At 37.0% G+C, this 19,511-nt stretch overlaps 1 protein-coding gene across 1 annotated transcript; it reads left to right on the top strand.

The window, feature by feature from the left end:
* The first annotated feature begins 3,933 nt into the window (after positions 1 to 3,933).
* Positions 3,934 to 19,437, top strand: oafa (OAF homolog a (Drosophila)). Its single transcript, XM_052576309.1, has 4 exons — positions 3,934 to 4,684; positions 15,984 to 16,118; positions 16,410 to 16,590; positions 17,819 to 19,437. The coding sequence occupies exons 1-4, from the start codon at positions 4,454 to 4,456 to the stop codon at positions 18,085 to 18,087; spliced, it is 816 nt and encodes a 271-aa protein (XP_052432269.1). The 5' UTR covers positions 3,934 to 4,453; the 3' UTR covers positions 18,088 to 19,437.
* Positions 19,438 to 19,511: the final 74 nt, after the last annotated feature.

The following is a 19,511-nucleotide window of genomic DNA, read 5'->3' as shown; positions in this document are numbered from 1 at the left end:
GAGCGTATCCGCTCAAAGACAGTTTGCATGAAGACATACAGGCTTTCTTTATGTGAAAGGTTACCTGTTTGTCACCTCATTATAGGAGTTGCGCCTGCACAGGCCCTTATTACATATATGTGCATATGTGAGCTCTAAATCTTTGAAAAGGGTCGAAAGCACAAAGTAGGAAATGATGATCCTAAGATGGCATAGATGATGATTACAATGGAACAAAAACAGTGGCTAGACTCGTCAGTGCTTGTCCTTCTCGTCGTATTTCTGTCATTGCACTGCATATAGAGACAACAAACCTCACACTCACGATCAAACACACCCAACGCCTGGCACGCAACAGCATTTTATTTGGGGTGGACTACTTTGAAACTGCTATTTCTTTTTGAAGTTATAAGCTACTTTAATGTCCTCGTTTATGAATGCATTATATATCTGCCACATAAGCATTGAGATTCTCAATGAGGTGACACTGTTAAACATGTATTTTAAAAAATTTCACTGAATACAACTAATGCAACTAGAAATAGAGTAATAAACATCTCATAAACATATCAGGGTCTCAGAGTCCGGAGGAAGAGAGGAGAGGCACACAATCCACATTGCTTCAGGTCCAGTGTAAATTTCCACAGTCAGTGATGGTTTGTGGTGCCATGTCATCTGCTGGTGTTGGTCCACTGTGTTTTCTGAGGTCAAAGCTCAACACAGCTGTATACCAGGAAGTTTTAGAGCACTGCATGCTTCCTGCTGCTGACCAACTTTATGGAGATGCAGATTTCATTTTCCAAAAGGACTTGACAACTGCACACAGTGCCAAAGCTTCCAGTATCAGGTTTAAGGACCATGGTATACCTGTTCTTAATTGTCCAGCAAACTCGCCTGACCGTAACCCCATAGAAAATCTATGGGGTACTGTGAAGAGGAAGATGCAGTATGCCAGACCCAACAATGCAGAAGAGCTGAAGGTCAATATCAGAGCAACCTGGGCTCTCATAACACCTGAGCAGTGCCACAGACTGATCGACTCCATGCCACGCTGCAGTAATTACAAGCAAAACGAGCCCCAACTAAGTATTGAGTGCTGTACAGTACATGCTCATACTTCTCATTTTTATATTTTTTTAGTTGGCCAAGATTTCTAAAAATCCTTTCATTGTATTGGTCTTAATTTATATAGTGAATTTCTGAGATACTGAATTTGGGATTTTCCTTAGTTGTCAGTTATAATCAACATATGAAATATTATCAGTCTGTGTGTAATGAATGAATATAATATACAAGTTTCACTTTTTGAATTGAATTAAGTGAAATCAATCAACTTTTTGATGATATTCTAATTATATGACCAGCACCTGTTTATCTTTACCCAAAAGGTTTTTTTTTTTAAGTGAACCGTTTCTTTAAAATGAATCAATAAATCAATTATGAACCAAAGTAAAATGGTTGTAAAATGCAACAAAATTATACAGGTGAAAATAATTTTAACAGGAATGCATACAATTTAGAATTTTGAATTAGGGGTGTGTTAGGCCAAACCCCCTGTGCTGGATGGGAAAATACCAAATACCATGTGAAATACATTATTACTTAAAGAAGAATTTTAACAATAATTTAAAATATGAAATATTTAAATCTACTTAAAATAAAGATATATTTTTGCAACCCTGACCATATAACTCACCTATAATTTATAAATTGCATACATGTCCTTTAGGCCAATATTTCATATTTTACAACACATGAAGGATATAAATCAGCCTGCATATCATTATTTGTTGATAGCCACATCACAGCATAAGTGGAAGCACATTACATAAGCCACATTTTATTAAATGAATCATATCAAAATAAACGTTCATCAATTATATTGGTATACAGCAACAAAAGTTAAACAAGACACATTTTAGTGTGGTTTTTATGTGGCATTAATGGTGCCAAATGTACCCAAAGAACAGGAAGTGTCAAATGTCCACTCTTTGTCTAACCATAAACAAATAACTCCGTACTTGTGTAGCTCTAAACACATTTCAGGAGTTTAAAAGATCAGAAAAGGCTTGAAACAATGGCCTGTTCCAGTGTAGCAGTGTGTAAGCATCCGATAGCTAAATTAGAGAATTACTTGTTAATGATTTACAAAAGTTAGACACTATAACCTTACCAGGACGCCAAATGTCACTTTATACTACAATACTTGGAAAGACTATAGATGCATGATTTCCAGAAAAAAAAACTATTTTTTAAAGCAAGAAAATATTGTCTGTCTAACTCTGACGTCAGACGCCAAAGATTTACATTCGCACTAAATACATTTTACATTATAATACAAATAGACAATGTTTATCATACAGTATGTAACTGCAAAATGATGTAAACATTCAAAACAAAAATAGGGGTTAACAGCTGGTCAGATGTTGTTGACTTAGATCCACCCTCACTGTCTCTTTTACCTCCTCGAAAGCTGTAAATGCTTTAGCTTAGCCAGTCACAAAAGGCCATGTTTACCTGAACTTCCCTCCAATCTGTCACCTGTATTGACCAGTGTCCTGACAGTGTTTACTCAAGCCCATAGTCTGTCTGTTTGCTTTCTCCTCCAGTGAAGCTCTCCAGCACATGTGCCCAGTGGTGATGTGCTCCCTGAGAAGGTCACATACTTGGGCCACCCAGCAAGAAACACATCACCTGGTAATAAGAGCTGTGATGAGCCACAGCTGGAGGATCTTCTCCTCAAGGGGCAGTTTGCTGTGTAATATGCCACTTCTATCAACATAAACATTTCCAGATCTGGTGTATGGAAATCATTATACTAGTAGATCCAATTCAGTTAATGAACGTTATTAAAGTTGGCATAGAATACAAATTTATCAAAATTATACAGGCTGAAGTGACCTCAGTATTTGATTTTTTTTTTTTTTTTTAGATAAAAACATTATATTTTTGCCCTGTAATAAAAGCCACAGAGCTTGGATTATAAAACTAAGCATTTAAATATCATCAAAAAGACACAGTATTGGAACAACTGCTATTTATAAGTTTTTTTTGTTTTCTTTTTTAAAAATCTAAGTAGTCTGCTATACAATTATAAATATCTCAATGTTTTCCATTACAATCATAGTTTCATCTTATACTTTCTGGCCAAATGACAACAACTGCACCAAGCTTAATATTTTTGCTTTGAATAAATTAAAGCATTTTGCCTCTTAGATATTTATGGTTCCATATTATCACTTTATGGACCATAAAAGCCTGATTTATGAAACATAACACAATATATAAAACAAAATTTTTTTAGATATAAAGATTTTGTCTAAAAGTTAAATAAACTGTTGCATGCTAGGCATTACAGTGTTAACATGCTACCATTTATCATAAATAAACACAAACAAACAAATATAAATAATTAAATATGTTGGTCTTGTTGGACATTGAAATGTAGCCTATGTTTTTTTTACCCCCATGTTATGATTTCCGTAGTTTAAAAAGTAAGCTACTTAATATTTTCCATGGCTGATTTTCATATTTTAAGATTGGAAATCTGGGGGAAGCTGAAAACTGTATGTCAGTTATAACGTGACCACAAAAACACAAAACGTTACCCGTCATGTCCCTCATGAAAGTAGTTAAAGAACTATATATTTTGGATAAATCAAAATAATTTATCATAAACATCCCCCCATGATCTGTCTTGTCAATCTACTATCAAATCAAATTAAGAAACATTTAACTTTAAGTGTGATTTTGAAATGTCTGACTTCTAAATGAAATAAAACAATATTGCCTAATATAAATTTGTACACAAATTTGTTTTTGCTTTTTTAATGAATATGAGATATCAGTTACCTACATTACACAAAGAGTTTAGTGCTAGAAATGTATCTGAAGAGTGGTGTGTTACTCAAGCTGTTATTTGAGAGGGCGCTATGCCTTTAAGAGTTCCCGAGCGAGCGCTGCCTGAGAAACTTTGGGAGGCCGTTGGACTGCTGCACTTTGGATAATGAAGGAAGTGACGAATCCGCATTACTAGGAGAGAGAGAAAAAAAACTCCAAGGGGAAAAACAGAAACTTACGTAGAAGTCAGCGTGAAGCTCACTGTACTGAATGAAGGCGAGCGTCAGAGGCATGAGCACGAGTCTGCAGAAGCTCGCGAATCAAAGTTCCCTCAATGAGAGAGAGACGCGACACGAGTGCAAACACCAGATTTGATCCGCGCGTGACGCGGCTCTCCTAAATGTTTATTTACCAAACGTGAACAGCCTCTAGACCCGTTTTAAAGGACTTTATGAATTCTTTTGTATATCCAGCTTCCAGAAAATATGGATGAAGCAGTAAAAGTGGAGCCGCTGTGATGTTTTGAGGAGATCTGTTTGAAGAGACTTGTGGAATGAGTCGAACCGCATCGGCGACTGTTATTCCCGTGGATTCTCCTTCTGAGCTCGCTTTTTGAGTTTTAGGATTATCTGGAATGTTTGCGAGGTGGATTTCGCCGGGTTCAGGTCGTTTAACTCTTTTGCTTTGGCTGCTCATGGTGTCAGTAACCCTCGGGTCTGCTTCAGAGCTGAAGGTGAGGGTTCGTTTGGCCGATGGACAGATCACAGATGAACTTCTGGAGGCGGACAGCGAGAGAGACTCCATCACTGTGGAGTTTAAACAGGGAGATGGGACACTTATAACTTTTGTGGCCGATTTCAAGCAGGTAAGTTGAACATTGTGGCCAGGATGAACGCTTATGTATGACGGTTTAATTTGATTGTCACATAACAGAGGTGTGTAGAAATGCAATACATTTCTTGACTTTACATAGTGGAGGAATTATTTGTTGATTAGTCTGAATGTCAATTCACGCATTTCATTTGTACAGTTTTACTCTTAAACAGTTCTAAGTAATATTACATAAGGACAGATGCTCTATTACTTTCAGAATAAGTAGAAGGATATTCTGCGCATTTAAAGCGAATGATCTTAAAATTATATTAAGAATCAGAAGTTATTATGTGTTTTGGATTTTCACAAATTTCACAAACCTTTTGCAATTTTTACATACAGTTGCATTTATATTCCTTTAGTTGTCTGACACCGTATTATACTTTCAGACAAACAAAATATGCAATATAAATTTCAGTATAAATATAGCATATTTAGCATTTTATATGCTATTAATAATTATACATTTTTATTACCAATTATGTGAAAGAATATACATATGTAATTGTCTTTAAATGATATTGAGAATCAGAAGTTGTTTTCCTTTTTATATATAATTTTTTTTATACAGTTGCATTTAATAATTTAGAAGACTGACACTGTAATCCAAAGCAAAGTACCATGCATTTAATGTATCTTCTCAAACCCATGTGATTTTATCCTACATTTCTAGCTGGACTACATTTCTTTTTTCATTTACCAGATCATTTACAGTGATAAAGCCTCACATATTAGTGATTAAACTTGTAATTTGAGAAGTGGTTAAGTTTCCTTCCTTATACCATTATAATCAGTGCATTTGAGTTAAATCATCCACATTAGTGCTGAACGTCTGACCTCAGGTCAGATTCTTTTAGTAGTGATCATACCATCAGGATTAGCAGTGGCACTGTCACTGCCCTCATCTGCCTCCGTTCTGTCATGTCAGCAGCCCTCTGCCCTCTCGCGTCCCCTGATCCTGCACAGAAGTGGTCAGTGTGGGGGTTTGGATCACATTTGGGAAGGCTTGAACTTTTCCTTTCCTCTTTTTATCAGTTCCACTGGCAAGCCTGTCTCCATTCTACTCACATGTGTTTCTCATCTCAAGTTTCCCCTGTATCTCAGGGATTTATGGAAAGCTGAATTAACGATGACTTCCAGCTGGATTTACTGCACGCTACACTGCAAAGGCTTTAACGGGGATGGAGGAAGACACGTATTACTGAATGAAGTATGGTTTTGCTGGCATCCGTCTATACAGGTGCTAAGTGAACCCTCTGAATTTGATCTCCGTAGCAGAAGTATTTATCTTTTGTTATCTTTTCTACTAATTTCTTTCACATAAGCATTCGATGACAGATTTAGCACAGCTCTCAATTTGTGTTTCATTTATCAAAGCTGCCTGTGATTTCTTCACATCAGAAAATATTAATCTTTTGGAATTTACATGGATGAAATGCCAACCATGGCATATTTTAGACCAGATGCAGCCAATGTTGTAATGGTTAGAGAGTCAGACTTGCAATCCAAGGGTTGTGAGTTCCAGTCTCACGCCGGCAGGAATTGTAGGTGGGGAAGTGCATGTACAGTGCTTTCTCCACCCTCAATACCACGACTTAGGTGCCCTTGAGCAAGGCACTTAACCCCAAACTGCTACCCGGGTTCTGTAACATAAATGGCTGCCCACTGCTCCAGGTGTGTGTGTGTTCACTGCTGTGTGTGTGCACACTTTGGATGGGTTAAAAGCAGAGCGTGAATTCCGAGTATGGGTCACCATACTTGGCTGAATGTCACATCACTTTCACTTTTTTCACTTTTACATGACGTAATTAAAGAGAGAAATTCAACAAGAGAGAAAGTATTTCCTCCTGTTTAAGGTTTTAAAGAAGTCTCATACAGTTTCCTCAGCTCTGCACAAATGACATAGCAAGGTGTTGTTTTGTCACCATTCAGTTCCAGTTTCAATAGAAATCACCCATATCTAGAAGGAAAATATCAGTGGTTTTAATTTTTTTTTCTTTTTTTTTGCATACATTTCCATTTCCAAAGCATACTTTTTCATAAAATAAAAGAAACAAGTATATCTGACTCAGAGTAAAAGACTAGCCTTTTTCCAGTCTGTGTGGACTGTTTGAGATTCTTCAACCATGTGGTCTGCTTCAGCTACGTTTCGGGGCTGTAGGAATTCCAGTAACCAATCACAATCCAGCGGTTTGGTGGAAGAGAAACCATGTGTTATCATGAATCTTTCATCTCCAACTCAAGCTCTTCTCTTAAACTGTTCCATTGTTTTTCTAGTGGTATTGTGTTACTCAGAGCTCTGCCTCTGCCCATCGGCAGCATAGACAGCAGTGAAGATGAATTCATCTCAGCTTGCATCCTCTGCCAACTGAGGAGCAGAGCGGTCTGCTTTTATGCTCATCTCCCTTTTGGGATATCTGTGACCTGTTTGGACTCAGTCCAACTCTCCTTTTTGCTTTGAAATGTTATCGGCACGTAACTTTTGGGCTTGCTGGAAACTTAATTCTATTAGATTCAACTTTAGGGCAATCATTTATTGTTGCTTGTGGAAAGATGTGTTGCGTTGGCTTTGGCATGGGAAACTCATCATAAGTTCAGTAGCATTTTCAAGTTGTTTCGCTTGTCATTTTGTCACTTGTGGGAACTTGTCTGTCTTTTATGTCCCAGTTTTTCAATCAACATGCAGTGTGGGTGAACCTGCCCAGTCTAACCTGTTTCAGAAGGTCCCAGTGAGTCTGAGTCATGTGAGATGGATGTGACCTTAACCACACACCGCACACGCTTGAACAACCTCTCTCATGAAGCGTTATGACACAAATGGATGTTTAAAAGATTTATGTCAAGATGAATGACAGACCACACCCGTTGTGTAGACTTTGCCGTTTTACATTACAGTAAAGGAACTAAGAAATTGCATGACTGGTGAGGTATAAATATTGCATTGCAAAGTGCTGTATTTAGAGGTGGTTTGTGTCAGAATGCAGAAATGGCATAATTTGCCTTTGAAATCACTTTTTTTTCCACTACACAAAATATGCTGCTTGAAGTATGGAAACCGGTGAGCATTGTCTCTACATAGTTTCAGATAAATACAGACTGAATAAAAATTTTCATGCAAGTGTGTCGGCAACAGGCAGGCCATCTCTGGCGGCCCCTTGGCTACAAGCTGATGTCTTTATTCAATGCAGAATAAGGCAGATGTTGACCCTTTGAATGCCGCTGAGTAGAAAGAGGCCTCTTTTACCCGTAGAGAGAGCGGCACACACTGTTAACAAAATGCTTTGAACTGTTCTAGTCAGTTGATCCAGAGCACATTTGCGCAATGAGCAACTGAAATATGCTGATTTTTAATCATACTTTCCTTGAACCTCCAAGCACAGCAGTCCTTTAATTTGTGTGTGTTGCAATTTGGTAAAACTCTTGATTGCAGAGCACAGATTGCTTCAAACAATCCCTGTGTGAACTCAGAATGGACTGTCTTCATGTTTCATAAACTGTCACATGCAAACGGCGATTTGATTGCTCAAGATTGCTTTCCTTGTACCTTAGCAGCATATAGTGAACTTAATCAACATGGTAGTTTCTTTCTCAGTCACTGGATTTGTAGATAAGAAGGATTCACAGATTTACACTTTTTTTCAGTGGCAAGAGAATGGAGACAATAAATATTTGTAGTAACTGTGCATTGTAATTTATATTATTAGTTTTTGTTAATTTTTTTTGGAATTATAACTTCTAACTTCTTTAATTATAATTATAACCCTAACTTCTAAATGAACTTCTGATGGCAAATTGTTCACTTAGGAAGAAGTTCGAGAATGTGAGCATTGCAACACATGTTTTACCTATTATTTAATTTTTTATTATTTTTTTTTTTATTTATTTAAATGTATTTTTAATCACTACTGAGTCGTCAATTGCTTTTAATCCTAATATATTTCCCCAAATCTAGTTTTTATTTGCATAGGAACTTTACCTTTTTTTGCTTTTGGACCCTGAAGGTATATGAAGAGCATTATACTACTCATAATTCAATCGCTATATAGCCAGAATTAGTTTTCATTGTAAAACATGCTTTATCATTATTAAGGATTAGCTGTTTCCTTAAAGCCCCTCCAAAATGGCATGTCTTAACAGCCACAAGAGAATAAATAAGCTCTGATCTGTTTGATTCATTGCTTTATGAATCAAGCCTTGGGTTACGTCAGGTCTTGTGGAGTCCAACTTCCCACTGAAATGCATTGTATAACCCAGGGTAACATTTTTAGTTTTCTTGATGAGGCATATCTTTATAGAAAAATGAGATGAACTTCCTCTTTTAGTTCACAAGAACAGCATGAATCCTCCCTGGTGCGTTAGGGTCTTGTCTTTTCTTCTCCCACGCTCTGACGTCCACCGCCGGGTCTTGTGCAATACCTTTGTCTTGGTATGTTGTGTTGAAATATTGGCATAACGGTTGTAAAGAGGCGTCAGGTTTAAGATCTTGATTTATTATTTAACACATGAGCCTTTGTGCCAAATCAGGAGGTTTTGTTAGTTATGAGATGGTTGTGGAAGGAGTTAACAGCTCATAGGAGGTACTGCCGTGATCTGACTAGAGAAGATGAGCATATACAGTGACTGTAAAGCACAATCAGACAGCTGTGGCAGGTCAAAAACGTCCCTGCCGTCCCGCAAGAGCTCAAGTTAGCCACATGCCAAATGGGAGTCAAAGGTCACCCGTTGACAGCTCTGTGGAAGCAATGGTCTTCCATTACCATTAGAGCCAAGTGCCTCTATTTTTGCCATGCTATTTGGTTTTTGGTGTCATATTCAGAGGAAATCTACTTTTAAGATGTTACCAAAACAGAATTGCGTTGACTTTTGTTTAGCACAATAAATGTTGTGTTTTTTGTTTTTAGGTGTGTAAGATGTCATATTCTTTGTAGTTATGAAGCAAAGCTCAAGCATTTCTCCCATGCTCTGTCTTTTGTCCGAGGTTGCTGTTCATCAGAGCGAAAGGTTAAATGCTGGCATGCACCTGTGCCTTTTCACCAGCCTTCTTGGGAAACCAATTAAACATCTCTGCCGTCACAGAACGAGCTATAATCCAGTTAAGGGAAATTCTAGACAATAGCATTTCCGTAAATTCTCAAAGAGGAACCACGTTTACAATAAACATTTAGCATACCTGGTTCTTCTGGCTCATGTCTGCATGCCTTGTTATTTGTTTGTATTAGTCTTGAAACTTTCCCCTGGTTACCTGTAACTGCTCTGGGTGTTTGGTTATTTGTAATGCATCTTAACCGTTCAATCTTTGAAGTCTTGCCAATCTGGAACTTTGTTTCACGAGGGAAATTTTAAAGCATACAGACCTGCATTCTGACTCGATTACTTCAGTCTAGTGATATGGCTTGAAGGAAGAGTTCACCTGAAAATGAAAATTATCACTCTTTACTCACCCTCATGTCGTTCAAAAACTGTAAGATGGTCTTTATTCTGTGGAACATAAAAGATAGTTTGAAGAAAGTTTCAACTTTGTATAGACAATGAAAGTCAATGGATTCCAAAACCACTTTAGAGTCCACTGACCTTCATTAAATGGACAGAATACATGAAGACATCTCAGGTTTGTCATAACTTATGTCATGCAGGTTTGGAACGACGTGAGGATAAGTAAATGACTTTAGCTAGGAAGGCCAGAAACATACTTTACGCATATCAGTGCTTGGCGAACTTGAGTTTGTATGTATTTATGTGGTACTAAAAAGTACTCAAGGGGGTTTTAAAGTTACCTTCAAATGTATATGCCATTAAACCAGATGCATTGTTACTCAAGTAGCAGCTATAGCATATATGTCTATAGCAGCTAGAATTTTTAGTTTTCTGACAAGCTGTGCAAAACCACATCCATAATCGCAGACGATATAATTGTAGGATTATGTAATCGACGAAATTGTTTGCGATAATGACAACTGTTGTGTATCTTCTCAGTGAACTAATGGCTCTGTTTAGAAAATGCTGCTCCATCTGAGAGCATGTGAAAATACCACATTTAATAGCATGTTATAACTCCAAATTCACTTCATAACGTCAGTTAAGTGTTTAAAATAAATCCTTCTGTGAGATGATGTTGCTTCTTAAACGAAATAATTAAGGCACACAATATTTCATTGTGTTCTAAGCAGTGATAAAGGTTATGTCAATTAGCATTTCATTATAGATATACTTTATTATGATGAAAATTATAATAATAAGAACTCCAATAAACCATACAGTATATTGCCGTAGTCGTGTGTTTATAAGTCACATTGAATCAATGAAAGTAGTTTAATCTTCTGTTTATTCAGTTGCACCGATTTCCTGGATTTCTTCTTCGTTGCATATTTGAATGGAGATTTACTGCAGATCACAGATATATAAGTTGACATTAGTTAATTCATTAGTTAACAAACTGCCAATGAAAGGACCATGATAAAAGTTTTAGCAATTAATTGCGAAATGAAGATTTTTATACTGGCATATACCTACTTATGGCACATTATGAATTATGTTCAGATAGATTTCAGATATATAGTATGACATGGGAAACATACACACATCTGCATGGATTGGGCATTAGAGTAATTGTTGTGGGAAATTAAAAATCGTTATTCCTTCAACTAATCAATTCATCCACAACTCACATTTTTGATATGGTAATGCAGAAGTTAATAATGCATATAATGTGAAATCTTGAAATATACCAACTTATTTGGCTTTTTTCTCTCTCTCTCTCGTGTATCTTTTGTGCAGTACAAAGTGTTTTTGATGACAACATGTGCATTAGATTGCAACCACGCATCTTAAGCAATTCCACTTAATTCCTCTTGGGTAGATGTTATTCATGCCAGTTGATACAATGGAAAGCCGCACTTTGCAGACACAAAACAAACATCTTTAATGTGGCAAAACAAAGAGCATTTAATTGAAATGGTTTATAAAATCATTCATCAGTGTCACTGAAAAGTACTGGCAGAATTAACAAAAATACATTCTATCACGTCTTTCATAGTTGCTAGTCTCTGGAGATGAGTTGAGAGAGACACAAACAAACATGAAGTTGGAAGCCTAGTCTTATATAAACTACCACAAATTCAGATCCAAACAACAATCACTTAGAAACAAGATCCAAAACTTTAGCACAAAATAAAGCAATAATCCTTGGAAAACCTTGAGTCGTCTTATTTTGGCTTTTGTTAGACTAACATTCAAAAGTCTGGAATAGTTATGTTTCTTTTTTTCAAGATTTTTGAAAGAGGTCCTTTTATACTCACCAAGTCTGTGATAAAAATTGATCAAAAGAGACCATAAAGACATAATGTTACCAAAAATTGTCTATTACAAAATAAATGCTGTTCTTTAAAACATTCTAGTCATCAGAAAATTCTAACAAAACATGTAAAGCAGCAAATAGTAGTCAACCAATTATCGGCAAGGCTGATATTAAGCATTTTTATTGTTATCGATATCGGTCATTTTGACAACTTATTTGCCGATAAAATTATTTTAAATTATTTAAAGAAAGCATTTGTCAGAGTATTTTATATCGGTTATCAGCCTACTTGATATTTAATAATCGGTATCTGCATCGTCCCTGAAAATTACATATCGGTTGACCCCTATTCCTCAACATTGGTAATACTAAGAACCAAATCAGCATAGAAAGATTTTTGGATGTTGTCGCGACTCTGAAGACTAAATTAATTACTGCTGAAAATTCTGATTTTGTTTATTGTGTTTTTGATCAATTAAATGCAGCAGTGGTGAGTAATATATATATATATTTGTAAATTATAAATCACTAATTATTAATTTTCTAATGCTTATAATATTTAGATAAATGTCTGCCCCCCCACCCCCCCAACATTCAATGCAAGTCAATGGGAACCAATGCTGCTTTGGACGCCACAGAATTTCATTGCATGGATAAACAATCAAACAATCTGTCAAAATATCTTTGGTCCAGCCAACCTTTCACCAATAACTTTATTGTTCTTGATAATGAATGAACAACATTGTATATCTGACTTGAATTTTATAGCATGAGCACCGTTTGGAACTGACAGTGCAAACAGTGCCACAGTCAGACGTCAGCATAGTCCAAATAAACACGTTGTGATCCTACAGCAGAAAGCAGGACCAGGAGCAGGAGCTAATGTTTGCTTTGACTTCAGAGATGCCATCTATTTCTTCAAGACTGTCAAAATAAACTTTTCAGCACTAAGATTTATGTTCAGCCTCTAATCTGGGCATTTGGTAGACCTGAAGGTGAAGCTGAAGGTGGGCGAACAAATGAAAAACTGAGCCCAGGATCAAGCTGACTGAAGTATTTACTTGCTAACCTGGCCTAGACATGTTCCTGCATGGAATGGGTCAAACAGAGAATTGTAACAAGACCCCGGAGGAAAGCGAAAGAGATACTCACCGCAGATAAGGAAAGAGGAAATGGCCAAGCAATGAAGATAAAGCGTAGTTGTAAAGAGAAATCAATGATTGAGCTACTGATATCAGGTTGGTTTGCGTTAGCAGATATGAGCGGTCTACCTGTGCAGTGTCCGTTTGCTGGGTTTCTCCCTGTTGTCATTGAGGTGTTTGCAGAGCAGTGTCGCCAACATTTCCCTGTAATTAAACTGAGTGCCTAGAGCAGTTCCCCCACCAACGCCCCCTTCTCAAACCAAACCGCCTGTCTGCCGGCTGGAAAGTCCTTCAAGTGCCGGAACTTGAAATAACAACGGCCTGCTCCCTCCCTCCCTCTTGTGTTTGCTGATTGTTCTGTCCCCATGCAGTAATTCCAGCAGGTCTGCCTTCTCCGTCAGTCTAATCACCTTCCTGCTGCTTCCTCCTGGGAAGAGGTTCCATGCAGGACAGTTCTTTATTAGAACTAATTTCATGTACAGAGACTGCGGGCTGTGTACTTGCTATGGTTTTATGTTGTAGTGTCTATTGTGAACACAAATGCTAGTAGATAGTATTTGAACCACAAAATTATTATTTTGTAATAAAGATATGACTTTTAGATTTGGTTAAGCATTGTAAAAATACACTACCTTTCAAAGGTTTGAAGTCTTTTACATTAAAAAGTAAAATTATGAAATATGATAATAATTAAAATAAGCTTTCTATTATTATTATCAATGTTGATATAACATGTCCTGTTATTATCAGTGTTGAACACAGTTGTGCTGCTTTATGTAAAAACAAAAAAAGTTTAAAAGAATAGCATTTATTTAAAATAGAAACATGTATATAGGTGTATATATCTATGTGTATGTTTATATATATATATATATATATATATATATATATATGTGTGTGTGTGTGTGTGTGTGTGTGTGTGTGTGTGTGTGTGTGTGCTCTTGTTTTTGTGATGTATCAGGGGACAACTCTGTATAATGACATGGGTATGACACAGGTATTACAAGGAGGGGTGACTTATGAGGACATAACCCATGTCCCCATTTTTCAAAACGCTTATAAATCATACAGAATGAGTTTTTTTGAGGAAGTAAAAATGCACAAAGTTTCCTGTGAGGGTTAGGTGTTGGGTTGGTGTAGGGCCATAGAATATACAGTTTGTACAGTATAAAAACCATTACGCCTATGGGATGTCCCCACTTTTCACAAAAACAAACACGTGTGTGTGTGTGTGTGTGTTTTGGCCTTTTAACTTAATAGACAAATCTAAAATGGTTAAAGAAATGCAGTTTAAATGTTGCATTAAAAATAACACTTAATATTTAGTACATTTAACTACCTTTTGAAAACCGTTGTGCTTGAAACTTTTTTCAGGATTCTTTGATGAATATCATTTTTAGGAGAACCGCATTCATTTGAAAGTATTCAGTGTCACATTTGATCAATTAAATACATCCTTGCTGAATAAGAGTATTGCTTTTCTTTTTAAAAAAAATTTGTCAATTTATAGTGATTTATATTTACTTTTTAATATTATTTTAAGTGCCATTCCTAGTTATCCAAAGAAAAGCAGGTAATTTAACTAAAACATTTTGCCAAGTTTGCACAAGTAAAACAGACACGTTTAATTTGGGTTGGATAGCAATGGCAAAGTTTGTCTGCGGAACTGAATTTACACCCTCAGGCAAAACTTTACAAATACGATCATTGTCATTCAAATAGAATGCCAGAGGAGGTGTATGATTCTTGGCCGTCTGTCTGCCACGAGTTCAGTGAGACTGCTGCTCCTTGAGTTTGGGGATTGACCAACTCTGGAAACCAGATGGAAGATTCTAGAAAGTGGGTGAGATGAGAGCTCCAGAGCAAACAAAGACAGCCTGGGCTTGTTTATTTGGATTGTCTGAGAAAACCTCCTACTTTGCGAGCGAAACCCTGAAAGCTTGCTCCCTTCTGTCGGCTCAGTGCTCAAGACCTTACTGTGAAAAACAAGAGGAGGAGGAGGGAGTGAGGAGAATGTGTGTGTCTTTCTGCTGGCAGAGTCATGGGGATGCCAGAGCAAGGAGTAACTGATGAATGGGTAGACAGGTCCACGGCCTTGCTTTCTTCTCTTAGGTTTCCCATAATGCCTTTACATGGAAGTCTTTATAGGCACGGGGCACTGCCAGATATCTGGTCTGGTTGCTAACAGCAACTTAATGATGTGCCGAAATATACAGTGTCTTTCTGTTGTTCTGGGCTGGAACGCTATAAAATCTTCTAATGAGGGTCTGACTGTAAACTTGAAGGTCGACGGCTGACTTTCATATGCTAAAAAGCGAGAATTTAGGAGCCAGAAAGAAACAAATTGATTGGTATTTGATGCCATATGCCATTTACTCCGATTTTCATTGTCACTCGATCCTTCAGACATCATTTTATATTAGATGCAGATTTGATGCTCAAGAAACATTTCTTATTATCAGTGTTGAAAATAGCTGTGTGATTGCTGAAAATTCAGCTTTGCGATCACACAACATTAACACACCAATTTTAGTAGTTTTTACTGAATTTTACTTTGAATAAAAGCTTATTTCTGTCTTTTTTATGATAAATGGGAAGTGGGAAGTGAAGTGGGAGAGAAAGAAGGGGATGGGATCAGGAAAGGTCTGTGAGTTGGGACTTTGAACTCCGGATGCCCGAAGCACAAGAGCACTATATCTCGGCACGCTGCCTACAAGCCTATTGGTGCCAACTGAATAAAAGCTTATTTCAAAAACAAAAAACAAAAAAGTAATAACTTCAATTCAATTTTGACTACTAGTGCATTTCTTAAAGAGTGGCACAGTTGAAAGATGACTAAATGTTTTTCTTCCCAGGATGTGAAGATCTTCCGGGCACTGATCCTGGGAGAGCTGGAGAGAGGGCAGAGCCAGTACCAGGCTCTCTGCTTCATCACACGGCTCAACCACAATGAGATCATCCCCAGCGAGTCCATGGCCAGACTCCGACAGGTCAGTCCACTGCTCCCAGACTCCCTCAGAGGCTGATGACAGTCACTGGGGTGAAAACAAGCAGATGCTGAGTGTTAGAGTTGAGCTCATGGGTTAACTGTGCTGCGTAGGAGTGTGATGTTTTAAATGGGAGATCTCAGAGGAACAAGGCTGTAAAAGGCCCTTGATGAGCAGTTCCTGGGAGGGCGGCCAGATGTGTGGATATGAATGAAAGGTGTGAGAAAAGAAGGGAAACATCTAGGTTTAAAGGACGACAGGACTAATATTACAATCTTCCTTTCTGTATTACAGAAAAATCCCCAGGCCATCCGCACGGCGGAAGAGAAGAGAAGCACGGAGATGCTGAGCATGAACGTAGCAGTTAATTTGACACGGACGTGGCAGCTGAGCGCCCACATCCACAACATGTGCAGCGTCGCCCGCGAGGCGGTGTACACGCGGGAGGCTGATGTCAAACACTGGCTGGACAGAGGCAAGCATGCTCACTGCGTCCCTTAATTACACCCTACCAAACCCAGCACACTTAAATATATCACTGACATACTGCACTTCACTTATTAACCCTCTGTAGCCTGATGTAGGCAATAATAGTCGGACAAATCACTTGAAGTGAATCAAGAACCTTTAGACAAAATATGTAAAAAGTTAATTCATTATTTCAAGAATGCACACTGTAGGTCATGTGTCATTTGACACATCAGGCTTTAATGGTGAATTAAAGAGACCAACAAAAGTGTATTTTCATGATTGAAATTATAGTCTTTAAAAACATTGATTAAATTCTGCACGTTTTGATGCCAAGAAAAGATAAAACCAGGTTATGAATGAATATAAATATATTGTAAATATAAATGTGTATAAATATATTTAAAATGCATTTATATATTTTATATGTAATTATGTATTTGTATATATGTATGAATAATATTGAACATCTGTAACACTTTAGTATAGGGACCAATTCTCACTATTAGCTAGGTGCTTATTAGCATACCTATTATTAATGTATTGGCTGCTTATTAGAACATATAAAGCACATTTCTATTTAAGATAATGTGATTTTAATAATTAAAGAGCAGACTATAATATATTTTATATAAAACATATAACAAATATATAAAATAAATGATGCATCAAGAAAAATTTTATAAGGAGAAGTGATTTTTTATAATTGTAGATTAATTGTAATATATAACACTTGTCTTTCTCTATATCTATTATGTTTATTAATATCACATAAAAATGTAATGAAATGATTATGAATAATTCAAATAATATATAATAATTCAAAAATAAAACAAATACATTATGGTATCTTGAATATATAGTGAAAAGTAATATGATTTTAATAGTTATATCAATAACCATATTTAGACTATACTTGTAAAATATTTATATTTTTAATTAATTTATGGTTTGATTGGGTTAAATACTAATATTAAATAACGAGACTCTTGAATTATCATGTTTAACTATTATTACATATATACATGTCAACAGTAAAACAAAAATAATAATAAAAAATAAAAATTAAGCTTTATCCAACTCTTTTCCTCATCAGTTTACTGTAGTTAGACCCAGTACAGATGCATTGCTCTTTTAATTGGAACACATCTGCATTTGTAACACCTCACTGACCTACATAGCTTGAAGCTTGATGATTGTTAACTATACAAAAGGATTTTTTTCTGATTCTTCAGGCATGGACAGCTCCATGTTCGAGCCTCAAGCCGTGGAGGTGCCAGGCCTGCAGAGCTGCGGGACAGTGAAGGACCTGTGGCAGCCGTGCTCCTGTAGCTACAACCTCCGACTGGAATGGTACCCCTGCCTGCTGAAGTACTGCCGCAACAGAGACGTCTCCGGCAGGGGCAGCCCGTATAAATGCGGCATCAAGAGCTGCAGCAAAGGCTACCAGTTTACTTACTCCGTGCCCCACAAACAGCTGTGCCTATGGGAGGAAGAGAACTAGAACTACATATGATTCTGCAAAAACATATTTAATGTGACCTTCAACACTTCCAAGCCTTCAGACTCGTGCCTTATGCACAACGCAGAAATGATGGAGTGTGATTTGAGCAGTTTGCCACGTCTTTAAACTGGTCAGTAGTTTTATAGTTCTTCCTGCTCTTACCAGCACTATGGAATGGAATTGAGACCCAATTTCGTCTGGGACGAGAAACCTGTGAATTAGTCACTATATAACAAGATGTAATCTTAAAATTAGCTGGATCCCATCAGGTTGCCAATTGTCTTTTTTTTTCTGAAACTGGTATTATTTATTTTGCAGTGGGACATGATTGAAGACACAAGCACAGCGCACACGTTCAGAGAAAAATGCCTTTTTCTCACTCTTTTTAGTTTTATATTTTGACTGTTAGATTCAAAGCACTTTGGTGAACATATACGTGCTTTGATTAATATTGGTGCAGACAGAAAACTCTATTAATCAATCAATCAATCGTTCAACTTTTAATTCAGACCGATTCAATCATGTGAATTATCTCCCCTCACGTCTTAATGCTGGGATTCTTTGGGAGTGTGTTTTCATTTTGTTGATGATGTACTTGTCTTTACTCTTTTGCACAACAGTAACATTTGGATCAATACAGTTTGAAGTATGGCCTCTGATTAGTTGGGAACAGGCAACATTTCAAAAGTGACATGAGGAAACCAAAATAAGTGTATGTTCTGAGGGATAGAAAGTATAGAGAAAGGCATGAGGCTGATGAAATCCCATCACAACTGTGCATCCAACACTACCATCTTCTGGTTTTGCAGGATTACTGTCACTCAGGCTCCTATCAGTATAACCTCAGGACAACAGCAGAGCTGTGAAACCATCACAAATACAGATTCACATCCTTTTGTGTGGTATCAGACACGCTAGAAGAAAATCGCTTTCATTCAACTGGATCAAATGCACAGACTGAGCTCTATCATGGAGAAGAGAACCCCTTCTATTGTTTCACATTTCACTAAATTCACCCTCAACTCACGACTGGCCTCTCTTAACTTCTGAATGTTCGCGTTTAACATGCTACAGTTGATTAGGTTGTCATTCATGGTACTAAAATGTTTATACCGATTTATTTAATTTTGTTTCAGAGAGTTTTAAGTGTTCTGTTCAAAGTGTTTTCGAGATTACGCCTCCCCAAACAACAGCCATTGTCTGGGACACAAGTGCCTTGGTGAGTCAGTGTTTACTGATTCTTTTTTTTAAAGATAAAGCTGGTATGAATAAAGTATCAACACTATTTTCCTATGAAAATGAATATGAGCATAATATGAAGTCATTTGAAATAAAAGCTCCTTCAGCAAAGCGTCTTTTATAACCTGAGTCTTTTTTTTTTTTCAAGTTAGGAAAACAGCTGTTTTTTAAATGCCTCTGCAGAG

This window comes from Carassius gibelio, chromosome B15 (genome assembly GCF_023724105.1).
Source record: "Carassius gibelio isolate Cgi1373 ecotype wild population from Czech Republic chromosome B15, carGib1.2-hapl.c, whole genome shotgun sequence".
In the NCBI taxonomy this organism is placed as follows: domain Eukaryota; kingdom Metazoa; phylum Chordata; class Actinopteri; order Cypriniformes; family Cyprinidae; genus Carassius; species Carassius gibelio.
The sequence above is the reverse complement of the archived record's forward strand: the minus strand, read 5'-3'. Positions and strand labels throughout refer to the sequence as shown.

Coding starts and splice junctions, on each gene's coding strand:
- oafa (XM_052576309.1), top strand. CDS start 4,454: ATGTTTGCGAGGTGGATTTCGCCGGGTTCAGGTCGTTTAACTCTTTTG. Junction 4,685..15,983: donor TTGTGGCCGATTTCAAGCAG/GTAAGTTGAACA, acceptor TTTTCTTCCCAG/GATGTGAAGATCTTCCGGGC. Junction 16,591..17,818: donor CAAACACTGGCTGGACAGAG/GCAAGCATGCTC, acceptor CTGATTCTTCAG/GCATGGACAGCTCCATGTTC.